Source organism: Falco biarmicus, chromosome 5, assembly GCF_023638135.1.
Source record: "Falco biarmicus isolate bFalBia1 chromosome 5, bFalBia1.pri, whole genome shotgun sequence".
NCBI classification, from domain to species: Eukaryota; Metazoa; Chordata; class Aves; order Falconiformes; family Falconidae; genus Falco; species Falco biarmicus.
Window position 1 is genome coordinate 20829593 of NC_079292.1, and position 23909 is coordinate 20853501.

Here is a 23909-nt window from a genome sequence, read left to right on the forward strand (position 1 = left end):
ATAGCCTCCAAAGCCTGGGTTTTAGTTTAGCTTTCAGCCAGCCTTCAGCTCTGCCCTGCCCACACTGCTCTTGAAAACAACACTAAATTCTTCCAACTGTAGCATTAACCACATCATACACAACCATACTCTGGATTACATGGTGGTTTGAGTAACAAGGCTTAAAGAAATCCTTTTACACCCTGATTAGGGAAACCACTCAAGTTAGGACAAGACTAGAAAAGCAAGAAGCAGTAGCACGATATGCGTTGAAGTGCCAAAAGCTAGCAGTGATGTGAAACGTACTCTGCAACAAAAGCAACAGCATTTCGAAAAGCACTCTGAAATGTGCAGCATCAATTTACAGTTACGAGGCCACGGTGAATGTTCTGTGTACAGTACTGAGTGCAACGTGTCCCAGTTTAAGCCAATTAATAGCAAGCCCCCAAAAGACATGTCATGAAGAGTGATACACCCAAGTACAGCTCTCCACTTTCCTTCAGCTCTTTCCTATGCATAATTTTTTTTTTTTTTAATATAAAGCCCCCACCTAATGCAATCTGAACAGAAAGCTGCAAGGTCTTCTCAGAACAAGGGGGTATCTTTCACCCGTTTGGTTGGTTTTTAATGGCCCGTGATGTCCAAACTGGAGAAAAACTCTCCTGCAGCACAGCTCAACAGCCACACTCCTAAATCACGAACCGCCTTTGTACTGCACAGCTTTTGGTGTTTTCCCCTCCTGAGTGGTCTCCCCTAACATCAAGGAAATGGGATGAGATTAAGAAATTGAATTTCACCTCAGGGAGAAGCACCTAAAAATGTTTTATTTTAAAGCTCGGGTTGGCAAAAGATCAGGTAAGTGCATTACGATTGACTTGTGAGAGCTTGCAACTGGAGATACAGATGTTTCCAGAACAGCATACACAGCAGAATAGGATTTCAGAGAGAAATGATGCCAAAAAAAAAAAAAGGCAAACAAAGAAAATTAGCATGCCACTGTAAACAGCAGTTTTCATTTTGTCTCTTTTCTAATGACAATGAAACATCTCGTAATAAGAAAATCAATTGTTTATCGTTTCCAAACATGATTCAGGGTGAGACCACTGCTTTGGGAAGAGCAAGAGGAAAAGAAAACCTGTTCTTTAAATGACTGAAAATTGCAAAATGGGCTGTGATATGGCATCAAAAAAGTATTACATTGCAAAAATACCAAATGATCTTACTGGTCAAGTATAATTAACCTGGCAGCCAGGACACAGGATTTTCCTCTCCCATGAAGTCTCAGGGGACATCAAATCACAGAGTCAGTATCTGAATACTTGCAAGAATCTGTTGCACCTCTTACACCGTGACTTGCAAACCACTTTGGTCTTTAATTAACGTTTGCAGAAATTAGGACGCTGACATACAGCAGCTGTTGCCAGATAAACTGAACAGCTGAAGAAAATGAAGCTCTTCCAGCTTTCCTGTGGTTACCACTGCAGTAAGACAGCGCTTAGCACAACAGAAGGTGAAGACTGAAAAGAAACACCAACTTACTAGTAAGTGCTGCCAAAAATACTACAGAAGAGGGTTAAGATGTCAGGAAAGAAGTGCAAAGAAAGAAGTGTAAAACCCAAAAAGTCCTAGCATAGGACTCCAGAGCACAGGCTGTGTTCTCCAGCACAGCTCTAACCAGGCAGGAGGCAAATCAAGGTGCTTTGTGGCTGGAAGGATTAAGCGGACTGAAACACTGAGGAGCACATGGCGTGGTATAAATCTTAGTGACTGGCACTGAGATTTGCTCTAAGTTATGCCACTGATAAATAATGATTCCAGTTACAGCTCACCGGCTAATTTTTGGAAAAATTACTTTTGGGTGCTAGCACACAACAATAACGCCATTTTAAAATTTTTTCCATTAGGTATGTTATTTAGGAATGTCCCTTAACTTTCACCCACCTTGCATACCACACCATACCCAAAACCTTTCTGATGGCAAACTGGGATGTCTGATGAGCCTTTTGAATAGATGCTAAGGGGAACACTGTGGGATTTGTTGTTGTTGTGGGTGGTGGTGGGGTTTCCTTCCCTCTTTTTTTGTTTTTCTTTAAATCTGTGTACCCACTGGTTTTCCATTCTGCTTGCCAGCTGCAGCTCTCTAAAAAGCAATATGGGCAACAAAGCCTTGGTCAGGATGCTCAGGAAATTGTTATCAGGCTTTGCTGAGGATGTACTATCCAGATGAATAACTGCGATTTTGTCTGCCATAACTGCTATGACTCAAGAGAAGAAGCAATAAATTATTTACGTGTGTGGGAAAATTTTGTTAGAAGACTGGTGAAACTGCGGAATAAACTACAGTCATGTTCCTTGATCGCTTTCCTTCAAAAGACTCTCTCACCTAAACTTTAATTTGAAGCCAGCGGATACAATTTTAGAGAGCGCCTCACCTCTTTGGGACAGCAAGGGAATTCAAACTCACAAACCCAACTCCACATTTCCCCCAGTAAGCAACAAAAATAAATTAATCCAAACCACTTGAGTTTTTATCTGCTATCAGATCGCATCTTCACGGCTCCAAACTAGTTACACTTGATCTTTCTGCAGGATAGGGGTTTTCTGATTGCAAGCCCTACAGCTGTGCTCCAACCCCAGTTTAATACCCAGGTACTGAACACAGGAGTTTGGACATCTGGAAACAGTCATCTGATGAGATGATGGCAGGACTCCTGAACAGCCGTATCATCCAAAGGAATGCATTTTTCCCACAATCCAACCAGCCAGAGACAAATGTGCTATGATTCAAGAATTATTTAGGGTCAGCCAATGACTGATCACTTTTTAACTGCTAATTGTGCAGAAAAGGCCCCCTCCTCTGCCGGAGTGACAGCACGTGGGCATGGCTCTGCAGCAGCAGGGATGCCAGCAACAACAGCGGGATGACCGGACAAGCTGCTGCTCTCTTATAATCCACCACATCAATGCCCAGCTGGGTAAAATCATTGAACTAGAATGTTCCAGCACAGCCATTTCCCCCTGGTAAGGTATGCCTTACTGGTTTTGGTCTTGTACAACGAAATGTCTGTCGATGGCTTGCTATTGATCATGGAGCTGTACATAGATACAAAAGTTAGGCTCATTGTGCTCTGAGCATCTGCTTCACTAGGTTTCTCACAATATCCAACTGTGTGTGTATAAATATACATGGAATAATACATATTGCAAATATATATCTATATACACACTCATCAGTATACATAATCAAACCTAAAATTATACATACCATATTGATATGGACAGATTCAAAATACTGCATATAAATGAGGAAGGACAGTGCTGAATATAACTTCAGTTTAGTCTTCATTGCTTTCTGACCAAGTACCTAAGCAAGCCGAGGGTTTTTTTAAAGGGTACAGCTGGGTTAAAATAAATCCATTTTCAGTAGACAAATCCCACTCCCCCCGCCCAGTGTAGCAGGCCTTCCCTAGAGCACATGGCTTACTTGGCGAGAAGGTAACGCAGCTCTCCAGCAGCCAGTGTGCCCCGAGATGCCACTGTGAACAACTGTCATGAAGACACAGTGCTGGCACCGCCCGAGGCACAGCCTGACCGGCGGAAAGGGCTCCATCAAGTCACTGCGTGCTCTGCCTTACAGTCACCCAAAAATGGGAAGCGGTGACAGAGCCCAGCTGCCCTGCAGAGCGTCGGGCAGCAGTCTGGGATGGCAAGGAAGGAAGCTCAGACAGCAATGGGGACCGAGGGAGGCCACAGATTACAGGCAGCAGGGCCCTCCAGCCTCTCTACATATCCACTGTGACTCCAGGTAGATGGGAAGCTCAGACTTACGAGAAAGACATTTATGCACACTTTACCTATAAAAGTCATTTCAGCCAGGCAAGGAAACCATCATCTGACCCTGGATCTCTCAGAACTGCAAACTCCAACGTACCATGCATAAGGAACTTTTTCTAGATCAGCTTGTTGGCTGCTTGTGAAGGACAATCCTATGGGAGCGATGAGGTACAATTCAGAGCTTAAATCCCAAACGTGGAGGAATCATTCACTGTCACAAAAGCAAGAGAGCTTGTGCATTTCTACCAATGTAGTTAACTACCAGTAAAACATCTTATCACAAAAGTAACTGGACACAAGTAATCCAATTAATAAACTAAGATAATGAGTCCCCCAGTAACTACAACGTGGTTTTAGATCTGCTTACTGGATATGTTTAAATAGATTATTAAAGCTTTCATTTAAATTTATGGACTCAAAAGTCAAAAGCTAACGAACGACAAGTTCAGAATCTGCAACAGAAGGCACAGACAGACATGACCTTGCATATCTCTCTGAAACATTTTAGGACATATTGCTGCCAGCTGTTCTGTATCACTTTTCAGGTGGAGGTTGCTGCTTTCCAAACGAAAGCATCATGAACAGATCAGGTGGGTACAGCTAATCAGTATTCTTGCAACATCAGCCTGCACAGCTTTGAGGTGATGCAAAGTGACCCCTGTCCATGACGTAACCTAAAGCAAAGATCATTTATCTGTTTCACAAGGTGGCTGAAAATGTATCAAGCCAGAAGGATGATCAAATTGTGCCTGCTACAGACATTTCCCCTTAATCTTGATCCTAAATGGACTTGGTCATAATTGTAGCACGGTGGAACCTGCAAGCACCAGTCAAGGAACCGTGAATGAGAAGACTGGAAGAGAACTATTGCCATCACCTGGTATTTAATGGGACCGAAGTCCAGTCATGGTCTTCAACCAGCTGCTGGAATAAGCTGCACTGATACTGTGTTAAGACAAATGATTTTTCAGTTTTCATAGTATCATTTTTGTGTGTTTAAAGAATGCCCGAAGAGAACCTGATTTTCAGAAAAACTCTAGCACCAATCCTCTGAAAATTAAGACTTTAATGTGTCTCCAATTAGGAACTCAAAACCACTAATCATTTCTGATAATCCTGGCTAAGAATGGGATTGATCTCCAAACAGCAAGCAGGGTAACCAAAGCAGAAAGTGAGGGTTTTTTTTTTCCTCCCAGCACAATGTAACTTTAAATTATTTATTTTAAATTACAAGCAGTGAGAAGACTTCCAGAACAACAGTACTGTGCCATGAAAGCACCTGCTTACCAAGTAACTGCAGCTGAGAGAAATCACAGCTATGTCAGCAGCATACAAGTGGCCCACAACCCTAGCACACACACTTCCATGATGCAAACAGTAATCTCAGCCTGCTTCCTGCACTGCAACCTCCATACCTGGTATTCCAGCAAAGCAAATCCTCGATTTTCCCTAAGAGCAAAAATTAAAATACGTTATCTTTGGGCACACAAGGATAACCTCGTGCTGCGGGTACGTCACCGTCGGATACTGATCCAGCAGAACAGACTGACTCTTAACAGTGAAAACATTTTGTTCATCTCACTCCCCCCCCCCCCGCCCCCACCTCTCAATACAGTTAAGAAAATTTCATATGCACTACATACATATCACAGTTAAAAATAAAGTATTTTTTAAAAAGACTGAAGTCCGGCTAGGATGCCTTTGCTCATAACAACAGATCTGTGTGAGGTACTTTTTCATACTCACAGGGTAAAGTCCCTCGTTATGCACAAGTGAGAATATATCTGAAAATAAGCTATTTGGCTACCTATGTGTCAAGCTTCATGCTTTTATTCCAAAGTGAATGATTTTCCAGCTTAGGTCTCGGACTAATAAAATAAGCGGCATTTAACATTTGACAGGTGGATTTCAGCATACAGCTTACACACAAAAGCAGGCCCAGCTCTGTATCTAGACTACAGGGGTAGAGAATAAGCACTGGAGCACTGGTCGTGGCAATCTGCTGTTACCAGCCCAAGCCTGCTTCTGCAAGTGGCCCAACATCTACACCCGTATGATCTATGTGCACAAGTCCAGTCTGGGAACAAGCTCAATGCAGAGGCCAGCACCACTCAGTACAGACCTGTGTCTGAAACTGGTACAGTCTTTACACGAGTAGGTCCTTCAGCCTACGCAGAAGATTCTGTGTTCCAGAGTCAAGTACACACCTTCAACTGACCTTGCTCCCAGGCAGTTTGGAACGCAGTCCATTTCTCCATACTGTTTTACTCTACCATCCCGAGGCAGCGGTATGTGTGTCCCCCTGCCCCAAACTTCTCCATGACCAACTACCTGGGGAGTAACAGCAGGAGTCCTGTGCTGGGGCCATGTCACTCTCCAATGTTGTCAACTAGGTACAAAGTGCAAAAGTGTTGCTGTTCCTGCATCCATTAAAAACTTTAAAAACAGAACAAAACAAACAGAAAAGGATTTCCATAATAATTTGAAAATACATTAGTCTCCAAAAAGCCAGCAAACACCTGATAACCTGTTTGTGCCATATCTGCTCTCGCTCCTGCATGGCAGCAGTCCAGTGGATCATTATCCTCTTAGCTGGCAAACAACATGCTACCTTCTTTGCATACTCTCCAGCCAACGGAGGATGACATCCGGGAAGTTGAGTTTTGATGGCTCGGACAGAGGAGACCAATTGCTAACCGACCCAAGATCCTGCAGTGAACTGTCACGTCTCCAGAGGAGAGAGCACTGAGCAATTCACTGGAATGCAGAGACGTCCCATTTCTCAAGACAGTTCAGCATTACAGCAAGTTAGCTACTTGGCCTCTGGCTTGGGACAATGTCAATGACTTCCCTCCCACCCCAAAAAAATGTAAAATAAAATCCCTCCCTGCTTCATCCCATTTAAAGTGTTTGCATCTTTTCCTCCTATGAAATGTTTCTGATAAGGCTTTATTGCTATACAAAAGCGGTGCAAATGCTGCCCAAAGACAGCTCCATCAGGAACTTTGGTCACACGACTGCGGGACTCTTGTGCACTGTCCAAGTCCCAGCGTTAGACCTGCTACCTTTCTGAAGAGAAGCTGAATACTGTGTGCAATAACACTAAGAAAATAGGACTGAACCCCAAATACAAAACAAAAACAAGGGAGAGAGGGAAGGGGACAAGGAACTAAAATTAGGCAGAAGGCTTGCTTGGGAAGAACCCCATCATTCCTGTGATGACTAACTGATCAATGCTACATTTAGACAATGCAAGTGTCTTTCAGAACAGATTGTTGGTGTTGAAACTGTGTGTCTGGTCCTGAATGCCAGCTCTCTCATCAATGCAGCATTTATTAAAAAATAAAATTAAAATGAAAAAAAAAATTGACAAATTGCATCACCAGGTAGCAGCCTGGCCTGGATCACACACGTCCCATTGCATCTGTTTCATCAAGCAGGGCCATTTAATGTGGCTTCAGCACAGGGCAAGACTTCTTCTTTCCTAGAGAAAACCAAAGAGCAGTATTAGAGAAATACAACTACTGGAACATATGCACTCCTAAAGCTTACTTTCAACCCGGTTGGAAACTTTTCTCTTTGGTAATACTTGAGCCATCCTTCCTCTATTTTTGTTTCTCCTGCCTGCTAAAATGTTAATATCTTCCTAATGAGAACCTCCTCCATTTCTGTTACAGAATACTACATTTAAAATTCAAAACAGAAACTGAGAAGTCTGCTTTGACTGCTAATTACACAACATTCATTACTTTATTGAAGCAGAAGTTTGGAACATGACTGTCAGGGTTCCAAGTCCACCAGAAGGCTCTGACCTGATCAGGCTCATCTAGGTTCTTCCCCTCCAGGCACCCTCCACCACCAGCCTGGGCGCTGGGTTTAGGTCTTTGCCAGAGCTATGTCATACGCACAGCTTTACACCCTGCTGCTGCAGACCTGCTGACTTGACTCTGTGGCTTGTCCCAGGACAAGGACATGAATTACTATCACTGGATGTGGTCCCATGGGACTGGGCACCTTGTCTGCAGGGTTTCTGCCCCTGAGTTCGCAGTCACCCTTGGGTCCCAGTGCAGCTTCTCTTGCCTCAAGGCATTCAGGGCCCTGACAGTACCCGGTGTGTGGTGGTGAGAACAATGATCCGGTGGGATACTCTGCTTCAGTACAAGTTGCACTAGCACTAGAGTTTGTGTGAGACTGGTTGTAAATTGTGGGGTCAAATGCTAGGCAGTAGCTGTACTGGGGAAATACAGCAAGAGGTGATGACAGGACAAGGGTGAATGGCTTTAAGCTGAAAGATGGTAGATTTAGACTAGATATTAGGAAGAATTTCTTTACTGTGAGGCTGGTGAGGCACTGGCACAGGTTGCCTGGAGAAGCTGTGGCTGCCCCATCCCTGGAAGCATTCAAGGCCACGTTGGATGGGGCTTGGAGCAACCTGGTCTACTGGAAGGTGTCCCCGTCCACAGCAGTGGCGTTGGAACTAGATGGTCTTTAAGGTCCCTTCCAACTCAAACTGTTCTATGTTTCTATGATTCTATACAAGAAGCAGTAGTGCTGACAACCAGGACAGATGTTTATATAGTGCAGTTGAGTGGACTGGTGGCATGAAGCTCAAAGTGCTCATTAGAACTTCTTCCTCTCACCAAAAGTACCTAACAGAAGAAATTTTGTAGGATGGTCCAGATGTCCGGCTTCAGCTAAGCACCATCATCTGAGACTCAATCTAATAGCAAACGTGCTCCAGAAGGATTGAGACACTCAAGAGAGGTTGTCTGAGCAAAACAGCAGAAGCACCTCGTTATTGATACATGCCTCTCTAGAGCCAGAGCAGAACTATGGAGGTAACAGAACTAGATATGCAGAAGGATTGTTTTCTGAATTTAAAAAGACTTAAACTGTCACATTTGCAAAGAACTATGAGTATTTCTCCTTGAGATTACTTCTAGTTTCAGTTATCAAAACACATTCCCACATTTCCTCATAACATTTTACTGTAACTGTCTGTACGTTCACCTGAACACAGAAACACATACTATCTGAGTATTTGTTATGCATAAGTAAGAAATGAGAAGTCTGATGTTTTAATAAAAGAGATGATTTGACAGCACTTTTGGGAAACTGAAAGACATGTGCAATATAACACAGTAATAGCTCTACTCTACCTGCAGTGCAACACTCTTCAAGACACTCCAGATGTACTACTTGTGTAACTTGGACTATTCACTATTGGTAGAATAACCACATTCAGTGACATGGTAAAAACAGATTCCCTGTCACAGGCTGGTAAAGGAGGGTTTTGACCATCTCACCTGTCTTTTGTGGCTGTTTCTGTGACAGCTGTGACAACAGCGGCGGTGTTCTGGTGCTCCTCTGAGTGCTGGGCCATGTTGTTCAGGGGTTTGGATGCTTTTGTTGTTGCAATGTCAGTGATGGCCAGCTTATCAATAACCATGCAGTCTGCATCACTGTGTGGGGAGAATTCAAGTTCACATTAAAATGTCAATTAATGGGGTTTAAATCCCGACAGAGAAAATACAATATTCCCCTTCCTCTCCTAGCACAGGCCACAAAAATCCCATAAAGAAATAGGGACTGAAAATAAACGAATTAAAAAGCAACATACACGTCCTGGAGGCTATGTTTCCTAAAAATTAACAAGACATCAAATATGCATGAGAACAGCTCCTCAAGAAAGGCACTCCCACTTCCTGCAGCAAATCTGGCCTAAGAGTTCCCTCATATCCCCATTGTCTGCAAACCAGATGTTCTACAGCCCTCCGCCACTACCTCGGCTGGTGTGCTCTCCTACAAACACAGAAAACAAGCACCAGAAGGATGCAAATGTGAAGTATGTGCAGCCAAGACTCTGCAAGTTAAAGAGGGTCCAGAAAGTCAGCAGTACCACTGGGAGCAACAACCCAAAAGCAGACTGCTTGCCTTGGCAGTAACTGGAGACTGGCAGTACCCCTGGCGCAGGACCACAGAACAGCCTGGGCTGGATGGGACCCCAGAAGATCCTCCAGTGCAGCCTTTGGTGGGAAAGGCAGCCTACAGGAGTTCACCTCCCCTGGAATTGCCCTCCATTACCCAACACCACCAAGCACATTTCCAAGCCCACTGCTCCTTAAGCCGCTGATTTCAGCAAGTGTGTTTCTGATCTAATACAGGCACCCACGCTGCTCTCTGCTCTACAGGCTTTTTTCCCGAGTGGCACCTCATACTTCCATGTGCACCTAGGAAAGACTTTAAGTACAGAACCTAAAATCCCGAGGAAGACAAAAAGAGCTGATTGGATGTTCATGAGTGGTTATCTTCAGAAGCCAAACACAGTTAAATTAACTTGCTTTCAGTAACACATCAGGTGACAAGATTACCACACCTGAGGGATAACATTTCCAATCACGTATCCCTACAACAAAACAGAAGCTCAATTCCTGAAAAAGGAAAAAAACCTGCTAGCACAAAACATCCAAATCTACATTTGTATTTAAAAGACCCATATTTCTAACTGGAGAAATGATTTCTGCAAACGTATCTATTTTTTGCCTTCCAAGGCAGAGACAAGTTTGCATGTGAATGATCTTCCTCACAGTTTTAACTCAGTCCTAGTTTTGAGAATGATTTCTTCTCCTTCTTTCAGAGAGCAAGCCTACAAAAATGGAAGGAAAACTCAGTAGATGACTTGAGCTGGAAGCCTGCCACCAGCTGCCAGGGGAGTTTATAATGCATACATATAATCACAGTCTGGTAATTAAGACATGTGACAGAGATTTTGAGATCAAGGTTCTATTTCTGTAGCCACTTTTCTGTGTGCTCTTGAAAAAAAAAAGACATAAAAAATGAGGAATAAGGAGATCAAAACATTTATCTTCCTAAAGGGCTAACATGCTCTTAAAAAGAAATACCGCAAGTACAAAAATATACCTTAGAGAAACTGCAGGGGATAGATGAGACAGCAGAGGACTGAGCCAAGTTGCCAGAAATGTCATTAGAAAATTACTTTCCACACAAGAAGCTGGAGCTCATGAGATTTAAATTGCTCAAAGATAAACTTCTTAAATTCAACACAAAAATTTCCATGACACAAGGATTCCGATGCTATGAAGTCCTGAGGCTCTCTGACCACTAACAGGGCAGGGAAATTTCTCTCTTCAACAGGCTCATGGAAAAGCAAAGCTGGACAGGCAAACCTCTGCAGAAGGACACTTACGGGCCAGACTAACTGGGTAAAAACAAAACAGGGAGTTCATGGGGAACACAGAATACTATGGCACAGGCAGGAGGGTTACTAACAGTGTCTAATTCTAGCCTAAAATAAACTCTAGTACCCACAAATATTTTGCATTATATTCCTCTGACCAGCTTATTTTTAGCAGCTAGTTGCATCCCTTAAACACCAGTCTGGTATGACTCTGCTGCCAGTGCAGTCCATCTAATGGTCCACTTCCCCAGCACCGAACAACCTGGGTACATGTTCCAAACCCTGACGGGGCTGAAAGCAGGCACAGAGAGCACATTACCTGCAAAGAATCTAACTGTCCTCTTGTGAGGTTGGTTAAGGCATGCTAAGGAAGAAGAGTTAGCACAGAATCATAGCATGGCTTGGGTAGGAAGGGACCTTAAAGACCATCTAGTTCTATATCTACTGTAGACTCTCCTTAGTTAAGCTCTGCAAACAGATCTCTAATACTTCCCACTTCAGAAAAAATTAGGAATTGTTAAGCTCCAACTCAAAGCCACTTGTACAAATTTTCCCAACAGCAAGCATAAGTCTGTCCAAAACTGTGTCTTTTTTTCAAAATGGACAAGCACTCAGCACAACCAACTTGTGAATGCCACCTACAGTCATGCCCGCTGGGCTCTCCGACATGAGTGGCCAGACAAGTTTCCTTTATGTTCATCAAGTTCAACATCGTAGCCAAATTCTGCAACTTAACCACCAAATTTGTAAATACTACTCTGGAGGTAACTTGTAACAGAGACTCCTCTCTTTTCGCCAGCACTGCTATGCTTGGCTGAGTTATCCAACCACCTCCAGTGCAGAAGCTGAATGTCCATACTCTTCAGTCTTGTCAGAAAATAAGACTAGAAGGTATGACCCGCATTACCAGGCCCAGCCATCTTCACCTCTAGAAGGTTCAAACATAGTTTGCGTAAAGTAAGTTGGGAGATGCCTCCTCCTAACCACTGGTTGGGTGCTTCCAGACAGCCCCGGCACAGAGTCTGGTGGTGGTTTCCTCACCTGGGTGCTCAGTGAACATCAAGCTTAACAGAGCTGACCAAGTTTGCTTCACTGTAGATGTAACACAGCTGAGCTCAAAGCATTCTGGGCAGGAGGGTCTTGACCTTCATACAACAGGGCTTCTGCAGAAGAGCTTTAAGGAGATCATCTTGGGGTCTAAAGAAACTTTGTTGCAGCAGTGGACTATTGCCTAGGGTCTTGCAAAGTGAAGCAAGCAAGCAATGAATCGGCTGGGAATCTCCAGAGGTGTGAATACCTGTGTGCTATTACAGACCCTGGCAAGGAATACCTCCTGCAGCAGCCACCTTCAGAATGTGAAATTTGCTGGGGTTTGGTTACAGTCACTTGAGGGTGATGAACTGAGGAATAACCTCCAATGACATTTCACAGACTGCTTTGAGGCATGGCAAGGGATCGTAAAGATGGTGAATGGGAAACAAGTCAGTTATTCTCGTTTACTCATCCTGATGCATTTCATATCTTAAAACATCATCTATGGTTTGTCTTCTAAAGCAGCAAATTCCTTGAGGCAGGTACAATCACATCTCCTCTGGGTGATGTGTACTGCCAAGCACTCTGATTTCACTTAGAATAATTATGCAATAAATTACAATAATAATTTTAAGCTAAGAAGTATTTTAAATGCTGCTTCTTCCAAAGCTTTATTTTATGTTAACTGATGTGTACACGTATTAGACAAGGAAGGTTACTGAAACAGTTCTGGTCAAAGTCACTGATGCCTGTGCAAAATAGATGCACACGTACATGTATACTGCCTCACCACCGGGAAATGTGAACACGTCTTCTGTTTACACCAACAACGAGAAGAGATGGAAAGCTGTGACAGTATCACATCTGGTTTCAAGATGACTTTCAGTGACCCTTCCTAAATGCACACACACTGTTTTAGACAAGGGACTTCAGAAAATGAACTTTGGCTTCTAGCTGCCATGGGGGAAGGTTTCACCTCCTGCTGGAAGCCCAACTGGGATGAGCCCGCACAGGGTGTGGGACTTGGTCATCCTGCACTTGTGAATGTTTTGGAGAGATTTGCTTTTCACAAACTACTGCAAACCTGCAGCACTCTCAATGCATATATTTTGACTCCATAAACTTCTTAAGAGAAAAATCCACTACAAAGATAGCACAGAGTTCTCAGCTTTTACTACATGTAATATAATACATGTAAACAAGAAGCATTATATATCCTCATTCCAGACCTTAGGTGCTACAAAATGGTTGTTCATTCTTTTTTGCTCTAATGCCCAAATCCTGCAAATGCAAAGCCTCCTAAAGCTGACAACACAACTGTGTTCCTTTAAGCGCAATTTCTTCTTAGAAAAAACAGGACTCAACACAGTTCACACTTCATCATAACTGAAGCTGTCATAAAACCATTCTAAATCAAAACTGATACCCAGTTAAAATAAAGTGATATGCTGTTCTATTTATGAAGATGAAAACATCAGGATCTCGATTTTTGATAACAATTCAGTTCTTCCTGTAGATTTCCACCAGCTTTATAGAGGCAAATACTTCAATGCTGCAATTTTTCTGAACACCTCTCTTGCCCGGTTTCACCACACAAACTTCTGTTTAACACTCATTTTGACAGCACTGCTGCCAAACACACCACACTCTCACCCTGTCTTTCCACTGGTCTGTTTACCGAGAGCCTCTTGGATCTAGCAAGAGAAGTTAAGCTGTAACAGCTTTGCTGCTGGTTCAAATAAGCCAAGCTGACTTGCAGCGCCAGATGGAAATCCACGTGCTACAGTACCTAATGTGGCTCTTCCGGACTGTAAGTGCAATGCTGATCTACATCTCATTGCCAAAAGGTCTATAAAGAATTCAGGCTGTAGTCCCAAATGATCAAAGAGCTTTAGGTATTTTGGGAAAGAAGGATTTGATACTGAGTGAAACAGCCTTGGAGTTCAATTCTACCCACCTCTGAAGCTCACTACTGTGGCTCCTGGGATACACTTTAGATATCCTCTAGTCTCTTTGGTAAACAATTAGTATCATAGACAATAAAACATGATGAAGACACACTAGGAAAGACAGCGGTACTATTAACAAAGAAGCAAGACATGTATGAAAAGCGAAACCTAAACACGTCTCATGCTGAGCCCACATGCAAGTTCTTAAACACCAGGCTCTGCAACAACCAACCAAAAGACAAAGCAAGAGATGCAAGGGCAGCCATGCTACATACATACTTCTCAACACGCTGGAAAATCACGTGTTGGCTGTTTATTAGACCAAGCCACAACACGGCTTCCAAATTTACAAACAACCTGCATTAAAAAGGCCAACAATTAGGTCAGCTTAGAAGATCCCATCTATGCCAATTACTGCACTAAGTGTTCACCTTAGATTGGAAGGGTTTTCTGGTGAAATGGGACCTCAGATTTGTCACTTCTATGTTTCTTTCTGAATAAATGTACATGGATATGCAGCCAAATTTTACAAAAACAGTGGTGTCATGCTCCGTGCCCCATTTCCCACAGCATGCTCATTTCCCCTCATCATCTGTTTGACTCCCTGCAGTTAGGCAGAGAAAGGAGACAGAAGCAAGAGAACCATTTCTTGTGCTGATGTTCCATGCTCGTCACATGCAACGGTGAATCCGAACATGACGTCATGCAAGACAAACAGTCGGCAGGCACAGAAAAGAAAAAACATATCCCAAAATGGGAGAGCTCAAAACATCCACTGTGACAACGTCACTCCATTCAGCTGGGGAAACTGGAGGATTACTTTCTCTTCTGAGTGCAAGCAGCTGCCTGCACTGAAACCCCTTGCTCAGTGATGGCCAATGCCAACAGCCGCCCTGCACAAGCGCCAGCCTGGCCCCTGGGACCCCCGTGCAGTGTGGAGCCCCTGCCCCCCCAGCCCCCATGCCCAGAGCAATGGGACAAACCACTGCCAGCTGCTATTTCTGAGCTATTTCAGCAATTTAGGGTTGTCACTGCTGTTAGAATGCCAGTTAAGTGCTTTCACCCTGGAACAGTGTATGATCAGAAACAAGAGGAGACTTTTACAGTGGTTTAACACTGTAACACAGAAATTGCAGAAATCTCTGCAAAATGAAGAAATTGCTAGCACTGTCTCGTTTTCACCTCAGTTCTAAGGAAACCGCTGCAGCACCTACAGCATCTGCCTCCAGAAGTGACAAATGTACTAGATGAGAGTTGGTATCACACAGCCACAGAAGAAATACATTTTTTAACAGACAGCAAGCACTATTGCTCAGATGGATTCCAGCCTCCCCTCTAAACTTTCTTTTTCAGTTGCTTATCCAAGCTAGTCAGGTGAGGAGGCACTAAGGAGAGGGGGACAGTAAACCTATTTAACCATTAAATACATTTTAAAAAAAAATAAAGGAAAAAAGCATTTCAGGTGAAGTTAATAAACTGAAAAAGAAATCCAAAGTTACAACGTTCCATGTCCACTATCACCATACACAGCAAAAGCTGGATTATTTTTTTTAAGAGCAGCTCATCTTTTAAGAAGCTGCTCAGAAACCTTATTAGAACAATTCAGCTTCAAAATACTTCAGATATCTTTTGAAAATCAGAAAGAAGAAATGCAAAAGCTTAGGTTCGGTTACTATCATACAATTAAAAGTGAAGCATACAGACATGGAAGTGCAAGTAATTTCCCACAAAAAGTATACACTTTTGCATCCATTATTCTGCTTTCTCCATTGAATGCAAGTCTCATACTGTTTATTCTGCTACCTACAGACTGATAAACATGAGCAGCGTGGAGCTGACCAGGCTCACACTGCTTCAGAGCCCTCACATTTCACCTCTCTCATTCATTGATTGCCTCTACAACTTCAGCAAAGCCTTGCAGAAATTTCTGAGACCTTCACAGCTTGCACTTGCTCTGAACAGCTTCGAGAATACTTGGCCAGTCAATACTGGCATGGACTACACCTCTCGGATCACTCATTAACAGCTTGAATATTACTACATTTTCCTGGCAAAAAAATGCAGCCTGATAGCACGTACTGCGAGATAAATGCAATGCGTACTCTCCTGCTTATGGAAGAGGCAGAAGACTTTCCAAAGTTTGTTAAAATGGCATTGTCAATTATTAAAATAGTAAGTTAAGTCAGTACATCTTACAGTTAGAACTATTTTAAAATACCACACAGCTTACAATTCTGAAAGCCCTTAGTCTCCGGAGGCTGCAGGCACATGCTAAGCTGCGTTTCTTGAACCTCCTGCCCTGAGAAGTCAGGATGGTATTTGTGTTCATCAGGTAACTGCTCTTTCTAGATCTGAAAGTTTATGCATTTGCTGTAACATAGTCCTCCTTCAAATGCAACAGTTATGAGACATGCTTATTACAGTGAATTTCTCTTTGTCTCTGATCTCATCCAGAAATTACAGCCAAGTCTTGCAAGCTCATACTGTGACTGGGGAAACTCATTCTAGAAAATAATTAGTAAAACCCCACAATTTAAAACAAAGAAAAAGCTGGGGAAAAAAATAAGTATTTTGTAAAAAAACCAAAACAACCACCAACCCCAAAACAAAACCAACCCACCCACCCCCAACCAAAGACCCTTTGGAAAACATACCAACCGTTATTTTATGGCATACAAGTAGGGTATTTCTTAGTGCTGTTGTGAGAAAGTCTCAAGAGTCTTGACCATTACCCCACCTAATTCAGGCAGCAATTCTAGCAGCGTGTGCACTAGCAAACTGCAGTCAGCAAGGCTTTCCTACAGTCATCTTGACCAGAGCATGAACCTTCCATTTAAAATAATAAAAAAATCCTATTTGCAGAAAGAGCTCACAAACAGGTGGAATGGCAGAAGCTCAAGGACAGGATGCATGAAACCACTAAACACTATTTGCTTTTTAACAGTTCATCAATGGCTATGTTGACTGTGCGCATACTTTCGCAAAGGACTATACACAACCTCAAACGCACATTTTGGAAATATAATTTCTAGGATCTGTTTTAACTGATTGTGAAAAAGATGAGCTTCCCCAGTCCAATGGGTCCAACAGTGCTTTTTTCCAGCCCAGTATGAAGTAACTAATGGGAGAAACTACTTGTCAGGTGGATGTTTGGAACCCTGAGAAGATCACCGTCATACATACCCTCTGACTGCAGGTCTAAATACTCTGAGAGATACCCACAGCAAGAGAGAAAGGCAGCAAGAGAGACAGAGATAGAAAGAAAGCAAAGAAAGGAAGAAAAAGAAAACAGTAAAGATTGCTGAAAAAACAGACAAAAGTGTTAACTTTGCAACTGTGTCCTCAAGCGGTGTTCCTGCCAGGAGAATATGCAGGAACATCTAAAAGCTATTTCAAAGAGTACAATCACTGAACACAGCATTTTCCACACAAAATTCAGATCAATATACAAAAAAAGCAGATGATTTAATACACTGTAAAAAACATCTTTCCCAAGTCTAACACACACATTCTGAAGTTATCACAGAGCGAGATTTGGCAATACTGGAAGATCTTTAGTAGGAGAATTTCTGCAAAGCTACTCATTATTTTACAAGAAACTACCATATAGAATCAGATATGGGAAAGGAAGTTAGCTAAATACATCTGAAACACCTTATTTTGTTTGCTGTTTAAGGTAGCCAATATTCATAGCAGTAGTTTAAGCAAACTGCCATGAAGAATACTCTGCTAAGCCATGCAAGGACAAATCATTAACTTTCCAGAGTTTAAATTTTGGGGTGGTCTGGGCAGGCAGAGAAGCATCAGCAGTTGAGATGATCATGGAGGGTATTTAGAGGCATTTACTGCAACATCTGGAAGCATTTACTGTAACATCTGGTTCTTTCATGACCCTAGTGATTGTATAATCTATAGAGTCCTTGTGTAGCTCCAGGTATTAAAGATCTCCACTGTAGATGTCAGTATTGCAGGGAGGGGGGAAAAAAGGAGAAGGAAGACCGGCGGGGAAGTGCTTGTAGAAAGTGATCAAGAACCACAGTCAATCCAAAATATTCTTAAAACTTTCAGCATATTTCATTTCCTTGGAATCATTAAGGAACATGGAAAAAAATTACTATGTTCACTACTGGCAGTCAGAGTTTAACTGCATCTGTTCTAACAGAAGGCAGATTGGTTTGGAAGAGCTGAGGATACCAGAAGTTTCCATTACTGTCACTGGTCAAGACTGCAATCTATATACTGTGAGAAGCCTGGACACTAAACAGATCTGAAGCAGCTGAAATCACAATCTATGTAAACAGGTTTCTGTCTTCCTACAGCTTTTATTTCGATTTTTGGCTGCCATTATAGTTGTGGAAAGCTACAGACACCTTTTAAGTGGAGACTGTGGTTATTCAAGTATTTACTTTCTTTGCCAAAATGGAATTAGTCTTGTAGAACTGCAGTCATGCAAAACCAAGCAGGTTCTCGAAGTCTGGTCCACATTGAAAGTGCTCAAGATAAATACACTTACTTTGAGAGAAAAACACATTCAAAATTACACTGCCTGAAACCACAGGATAGCCCACAACATCTAACCAGCCAAATCAGGGGAAAAAAAAAAATTCCTACCTACTAGCAAATAAATGGAAAATGTAAGTACATGCCAAATAAGATTTACACCGCTACTGTGAATCCAGACAGTCACGTGTGTATACTCTGCTCACACCATGCATTCAGAGAGGAAAAACATCTGGAGCACAGTTTGTTTTAGATACACATGCCAATGGATTTAATTAGATATAATTCAAATGCACTGAAAAGTGGAAAAGGAGATGCTGCTTTTAGTACAGCAAGCAGTGGTTGCATTTTCCTCATCTTTCATTTTCTGTGAAGCCAGTCTGCTTGGCCATGCCATCCCTACACATACAAACTAACTCCATTTATCAAAACAGCTCTTCAGATGCAATCACTGCAAGCAAAGAAATCTCAGGCATCTCGCTCATTCCAAGTATGAAGAGTAAAGACCATCCGAGGTAGACATCAAATATAAAAACCAGCCACATTACTAAAAACTAATTCAGAGTTGCCTAACCAAGCGTACCTTCGGTTAACTGCCTCCCATCATTTCACTTAGCTCTGTAATCCCACTTGCTTCCTGAGCCACTGCTTTTTAACTCCTAGTAGCTATTTGCTGGAGTGTGTACACATGCAAGCAGCTCACACTGACTTTCAAAAAAAACCCACAAACAACAAACATCGTGTATTCTAAAAAGTAAAATACCTGTTCCTGAACTAGATGCATAAAACACAGGTACTCCAAGTTGTTAAATCGCACCCTACAAACTTGTAAGGAATATGAGGAAAAAACCCAAATATTTTAGAATTAGGTAATATTCCTGGATGCACCACAGTGAACTAGATGCTTAAATGTTTTGAAAACCAACTTCCTATCTCAAATGATTGGAGTAGGCTAGATTCAAACACATGCAATTCCAACCACACTGCTGCCCAAAAGCTAACCAACCTGAGATCTGCTGTATCTTTTTCTGGCATTTTGCATTTTTTATCATTTATTGTCTGTAACTTACTACTTTGACAATAAGGGCAAAATGACAGCTTGGCTCATTTAAATCTTCCCCCTGCAAGACCACACACTGATTTCATGTCAGACCTTGCACTGCCATCATGTGAGGCTTTGCTTTACTCTTGCGTGCTGTCGTACCTGGCATCCCTGACCTGAGCCTGGATCTACTGTGCAGCCAGCCAGCCAGCCGGGCCATGCTTCTGTGAGATGGCCGAGTGACCAAAACAAGCCATGCACATTTCTTAAAATAAACCCGTTGTAAGTATTTTCTTAAAACAAAACCACTGTGACGAGAAAGCTGTAAGACATCCTCACACGGGACATTTGGGACAGTGCTGTCTGAAGGGGGAAAGTAATACATCAACCCCAGCGACACGGGGGCTAAAACCAGGGCAGAGCAGGACCCCAGCCCAAGGAGATTCCTTTCGCACCTGGTGAAAACAGCCTTCTCATTTTTAGCATCCATAGTCAGCTTGATGGTTTCCTGGCCCGAGCCTGTGCTGATGGTTTCTGTGACGATATCAGCTTTATCCTCCTCCTCGTCACTGTCAGAACCTCCAGAGGAGCTGCTGTCTGAGGCCACCAGTGGAGCTTTCCTTGTGACACAGACGTTCCAAACACAGGGAGAGGCAGCGCTGACTGAGAAAAGTAAATAATTTGCATTGCAAAATGAACAAAACCACAGGAACAACTCCCCAGGTACAACCTCCAGTAAGCAGGGTGGTGTAAAACAGAGTGTTCACAGCTATGGCAAATTTTGAGATGATGATTTCTGTGCAGATCCCACCACATGCAGTATTATTGTTGCAAATAAGAAAAAACAAGGCCAACCCCACAAATGAGCGTTCTCCACCTGCCATCTCATGTCTGTATTTAATAGAAACTGCAGAGGAGACTATTTTCTTCACTTGTTGAATGGTACCAACTCTGAAGGGATGATTAAGACAGTTCCTGGGGTCCCTGCTGACTGTGACCCGAGCTCTGGGAACTTATGGTATAATGTACGCAGCTATACTTTTTGAAGTGTTCATTGGCTTCAATTCCACATGGAAGGAAAGCCTCTCACAAAAGTGGCAAAGAAGTGTTGCCGTCTCAGAAAGTGTTTTTCTTGCCAAAGCTGGCATCTGCTCACATGACTTGATGTAACGCCCAGTGCCTGACTGAAGACCTCTACCTGGGTAGACTGAAACGATGCACATACATAAAAAGGTCATCACAGCTGGTCTGAACTCTACTGAGCTGAATCTCCAGCTCTGCTGGGAGAGTATCCCAGAAAATGTATGTAGCAGATAAAGGTACCATACTGTCCCTTTCAGTATTATCCACCTTTTGGTTGTTACCACAGACAAAAGTTTAATTTCAACGGAACCAAGTCCTTTGTTAAATTTTATTTTTCCTTGCTCGGAAAGGATAAGGGAAAAAAATCAGACTGAAGTTACCAACTGGCTCGGCACAATTACTGATACTATAACTTATCCTAGCCTTTTAATTTTTAGCAAGTAATTTTATAATCAAGCATACAGTTAAAACAGGGCTTTCAAACAGTTTATAAATTAATCATCTCTGTGACATCAACTCTTACTAACTTAAATTTCATCCTTTTCTTGCTAAATATTATCCCAATAAACGCTCAGGATTTCGGAGTTAATATTTTAATAGATTGACTTCTGTATGAGAGCGAGCTTTCAAGTAAGATAAGGCAGATGACACTGGAGGGAAGTTCTCCCTTGTAGGCATGGCACACTACACAGAATTTCAAACAGCTTAAATAATACATCTGCTTTGTCTTGTAACATTCTCACTTACAGTTCTTGTCTTGACTCTGCTTTGGGTTTCCATCTGAATCATTGCTTTCTGTGTCGACAGGAGAACTGCATCGTGGACCTGATTCTGAGCTAAAGTAGGGGAAAAAGTCTTAAGAATGAAGTACAGATACCTTGGTTCTGCTTCTAAATATCCCCAACAGAAGAAATCACTAGGGCCTAACTCTTTCTTTACATAAGTATTTTTAACTTCTAAAAAACTTATTTACTTATTTTATACTCACAGTGTAGCAGCAGTGACATGAGTCACTTATTGTATCATAAGACATGAATGCTAACACCATTTAGAAGCACTGGAAGGCAAAGGGAAGTATGAAGCCCTGATCCAAACACTTGGACAGTATTAAAACACAAAAGTATTAAAACACAAGGGGAAGGGAAAGGGAAGAAGAAAAAGTTACAGTCAATATACTCCAAACCATCTTTCAAGTATTCCTTCATCCAGAAGTTATAAAGAAACAGGAAAAAAACGTGTGCCCCTCTTACCAACAGAACGGCTGGAAGTCTGTAAACTTTGCCCATCCTTTCTCCTCTGGTGCAGTGTTCTCTGGGGCTGCTGAATCCCATACACTTGATCCAACATCCATGGCAACACAGGGTGTGGGGGGCTTCGAGTTCACGGGCTCAAACACAGCTGTCCATCCAGACCCTGGAGACAGAGCAACAGACTGGAGTTCCCACAAGTTTTCAGAATCTTTGGCAATCCCCCGAATATTCTGAAGTGATCCCAGAGACAAAAAAGGAAAGACCATCCAACGGCACTCCTTCGAAACCTACAGAAAGCTGCCTGTCTCACACATTATAAACAACCATCTTGACAATCCCTCTTCTGGTAAGTATGAACGTACTATCCACAAGAGAGAAGCATCAATTAAATAAAATGATATTATGAATGTCTTCATTCTTCCAGCCAGTGATTTTCAGCTGAACTCTTAAGCACTTTAGTTTCCTGTCAAAAACTAGGAGGCATGGCTTTCAACAACTTCAATCACTAACTGTTTAATTGTGGCAATTACAAGTGAGGAATTGATACATGGATTAAAATGTTTACTATCACAGAAGTGATGTTGAGCAAACCTAAGATCACAGTTTGGGTTTGTTTTTTTTTTTTACAGTTCCAGCCTTATTCATTAGAATGTATTTCTATTCCTACAAATCACAAATTCTGCAAAACCATTTTAATTACCTTTTCTCAAGAAAGGGAATGAGTTGCAGAGATCTGTTGTGCCAACTGATTTGCATCCAACAAAAGTGAGAGTAGTAGAGATCCACCAAGTCTACACTCACTCAAAAATTGAACCAAAATTTGAAGTAATGTCTCTAGAAGGATGTGATGGGTTGACCTTGGCTGAACACCAGATGCTCCCCAAGCCACTCTATCACTCCCCTCCTCAACGGAATGGGGGGAAGAAAATAAGATGGGAAAAAATACTTGTGGGTCAAGATAAAGGCAATTAAACAAAGTAATAGCAAAAGTCACATGTGCAGAAGCGAAGGAAAACAAAAGATGTTATTTTCTACTTCCCATCCACAGGTGATGTTTGGCCATTTCCTGGGAAACAGGGCTTCAGTACATGTAGCAGTTGCTCCAGAAGACAGATGTCATAAGTAACAAATGTCCTCCCCTTACTTCTCCTTTCTCTTTGCTTTTACATCTGAACAGATGTATGGTATGGAATATCCCACTGGTCAGTTTGGGTCAGCTGTCTCGGCCATGTCCCCCTCTCAAGATCTTGCTCACCTCCAGCCTACTGGTGAGGGTGGGAGGAAGATTGGAGAGGCACCCTTGATGCTGTGCAAGCACTGCTCAGCAGTAGTCAAAATGCTGGTGTCTTATCAACACCTTTCTAGCTACCAGTAGAAGCACACTAGGAGGGCTGCTACGGGGATCCGCCAGACCCAAAGGGTAACTAAACTAATGTACACTATCCACAGGTTGCCATTTGTGTCATTTATACTGGTTCTTCCTGGCAAGACTTGAAAATATCTGACACCACCAAATGGGTGTACAGAGCTATTACTGGAATAAATATGCATTACGCTCATAGTTACAATACAACGACATCACCGAGAAAAACAAACGTTTTAAAACTGAAAATGCTTGCACCATATGAAAAACAAATGTTTGGGAAAACATTTTGGTCCCTGTATTTTAGTTGACCGAATCTGTTCTACTGACAACATGAATTTATGTTAACATTGTTTGCACTGTGGTCTGGGAAAACCTTGTCCCTCTACAGCCTTCCTTCAAGGCAGTGTAAGAATGGTTTTGCAACACACACATGAAAACCAGAAAGGCAGTTAGGCAGAGAATGCAGATGCATGGTGTGTGGAGATGCTTGGCAAGGGTCTGCATAAAACTCTTGTAGTATAATGTACGGAGTTAATGCCATAATCCTCCGCTAATTTGTACCAAAAGCTAGTATTATTACTGTACTTGTACCTGTGTGGTTGGCTTAGCATAACTGAAGCATCACACTGCTATTCTGAAGCAGCTGGGCAGGACTCAAGCTCACTAGTATTTCAGA

General features: G+C 42.4%; 1 protein-coding gene across 2 annotated transcripts in view; it reads right to left on the minus strand.

The window, feature by feature from the left end:
• Nucleotides 1–7128: 7128 nt before the first annotated feature.
• PPP6R2 (protein phosphatase 6 regulatory subunit 2) overlaps nucleotides 7129–23909 on the minus strand; it is a 106920-nt gene continuing 90139 nt past the window's right edge. For both annotated transcript variants that reach the window (XM_056340335.1, XM_056340336.1), the window contains 5 exons: nucleotides 21868–22030; nucleotides 21365–21453; nucleotides 19990–20197; nucleotides 9120–9275; nucleotides 7129–7297 (listed from right to left, as the gene is read on the minus strand). In XM_056340335.1, coding sequence (XP_056196310.1) covers nucleotides 7246–7297; nucleotides 9120–9275; nucleotides 19990–20197; nucleotides 21365–21453; nucleotides 21868–22030 — 668 coding nt within the window. In that variant the 3' untranslated portion in view covers nucleotides 7129–7245. The remainder of the gene's footprint in view (nucleotides 7298–9119; nucleotides 9276–19989; nucleotides 20198–21364; nucleotides 21454–21867; nucleotides 22031–23909) is intronic.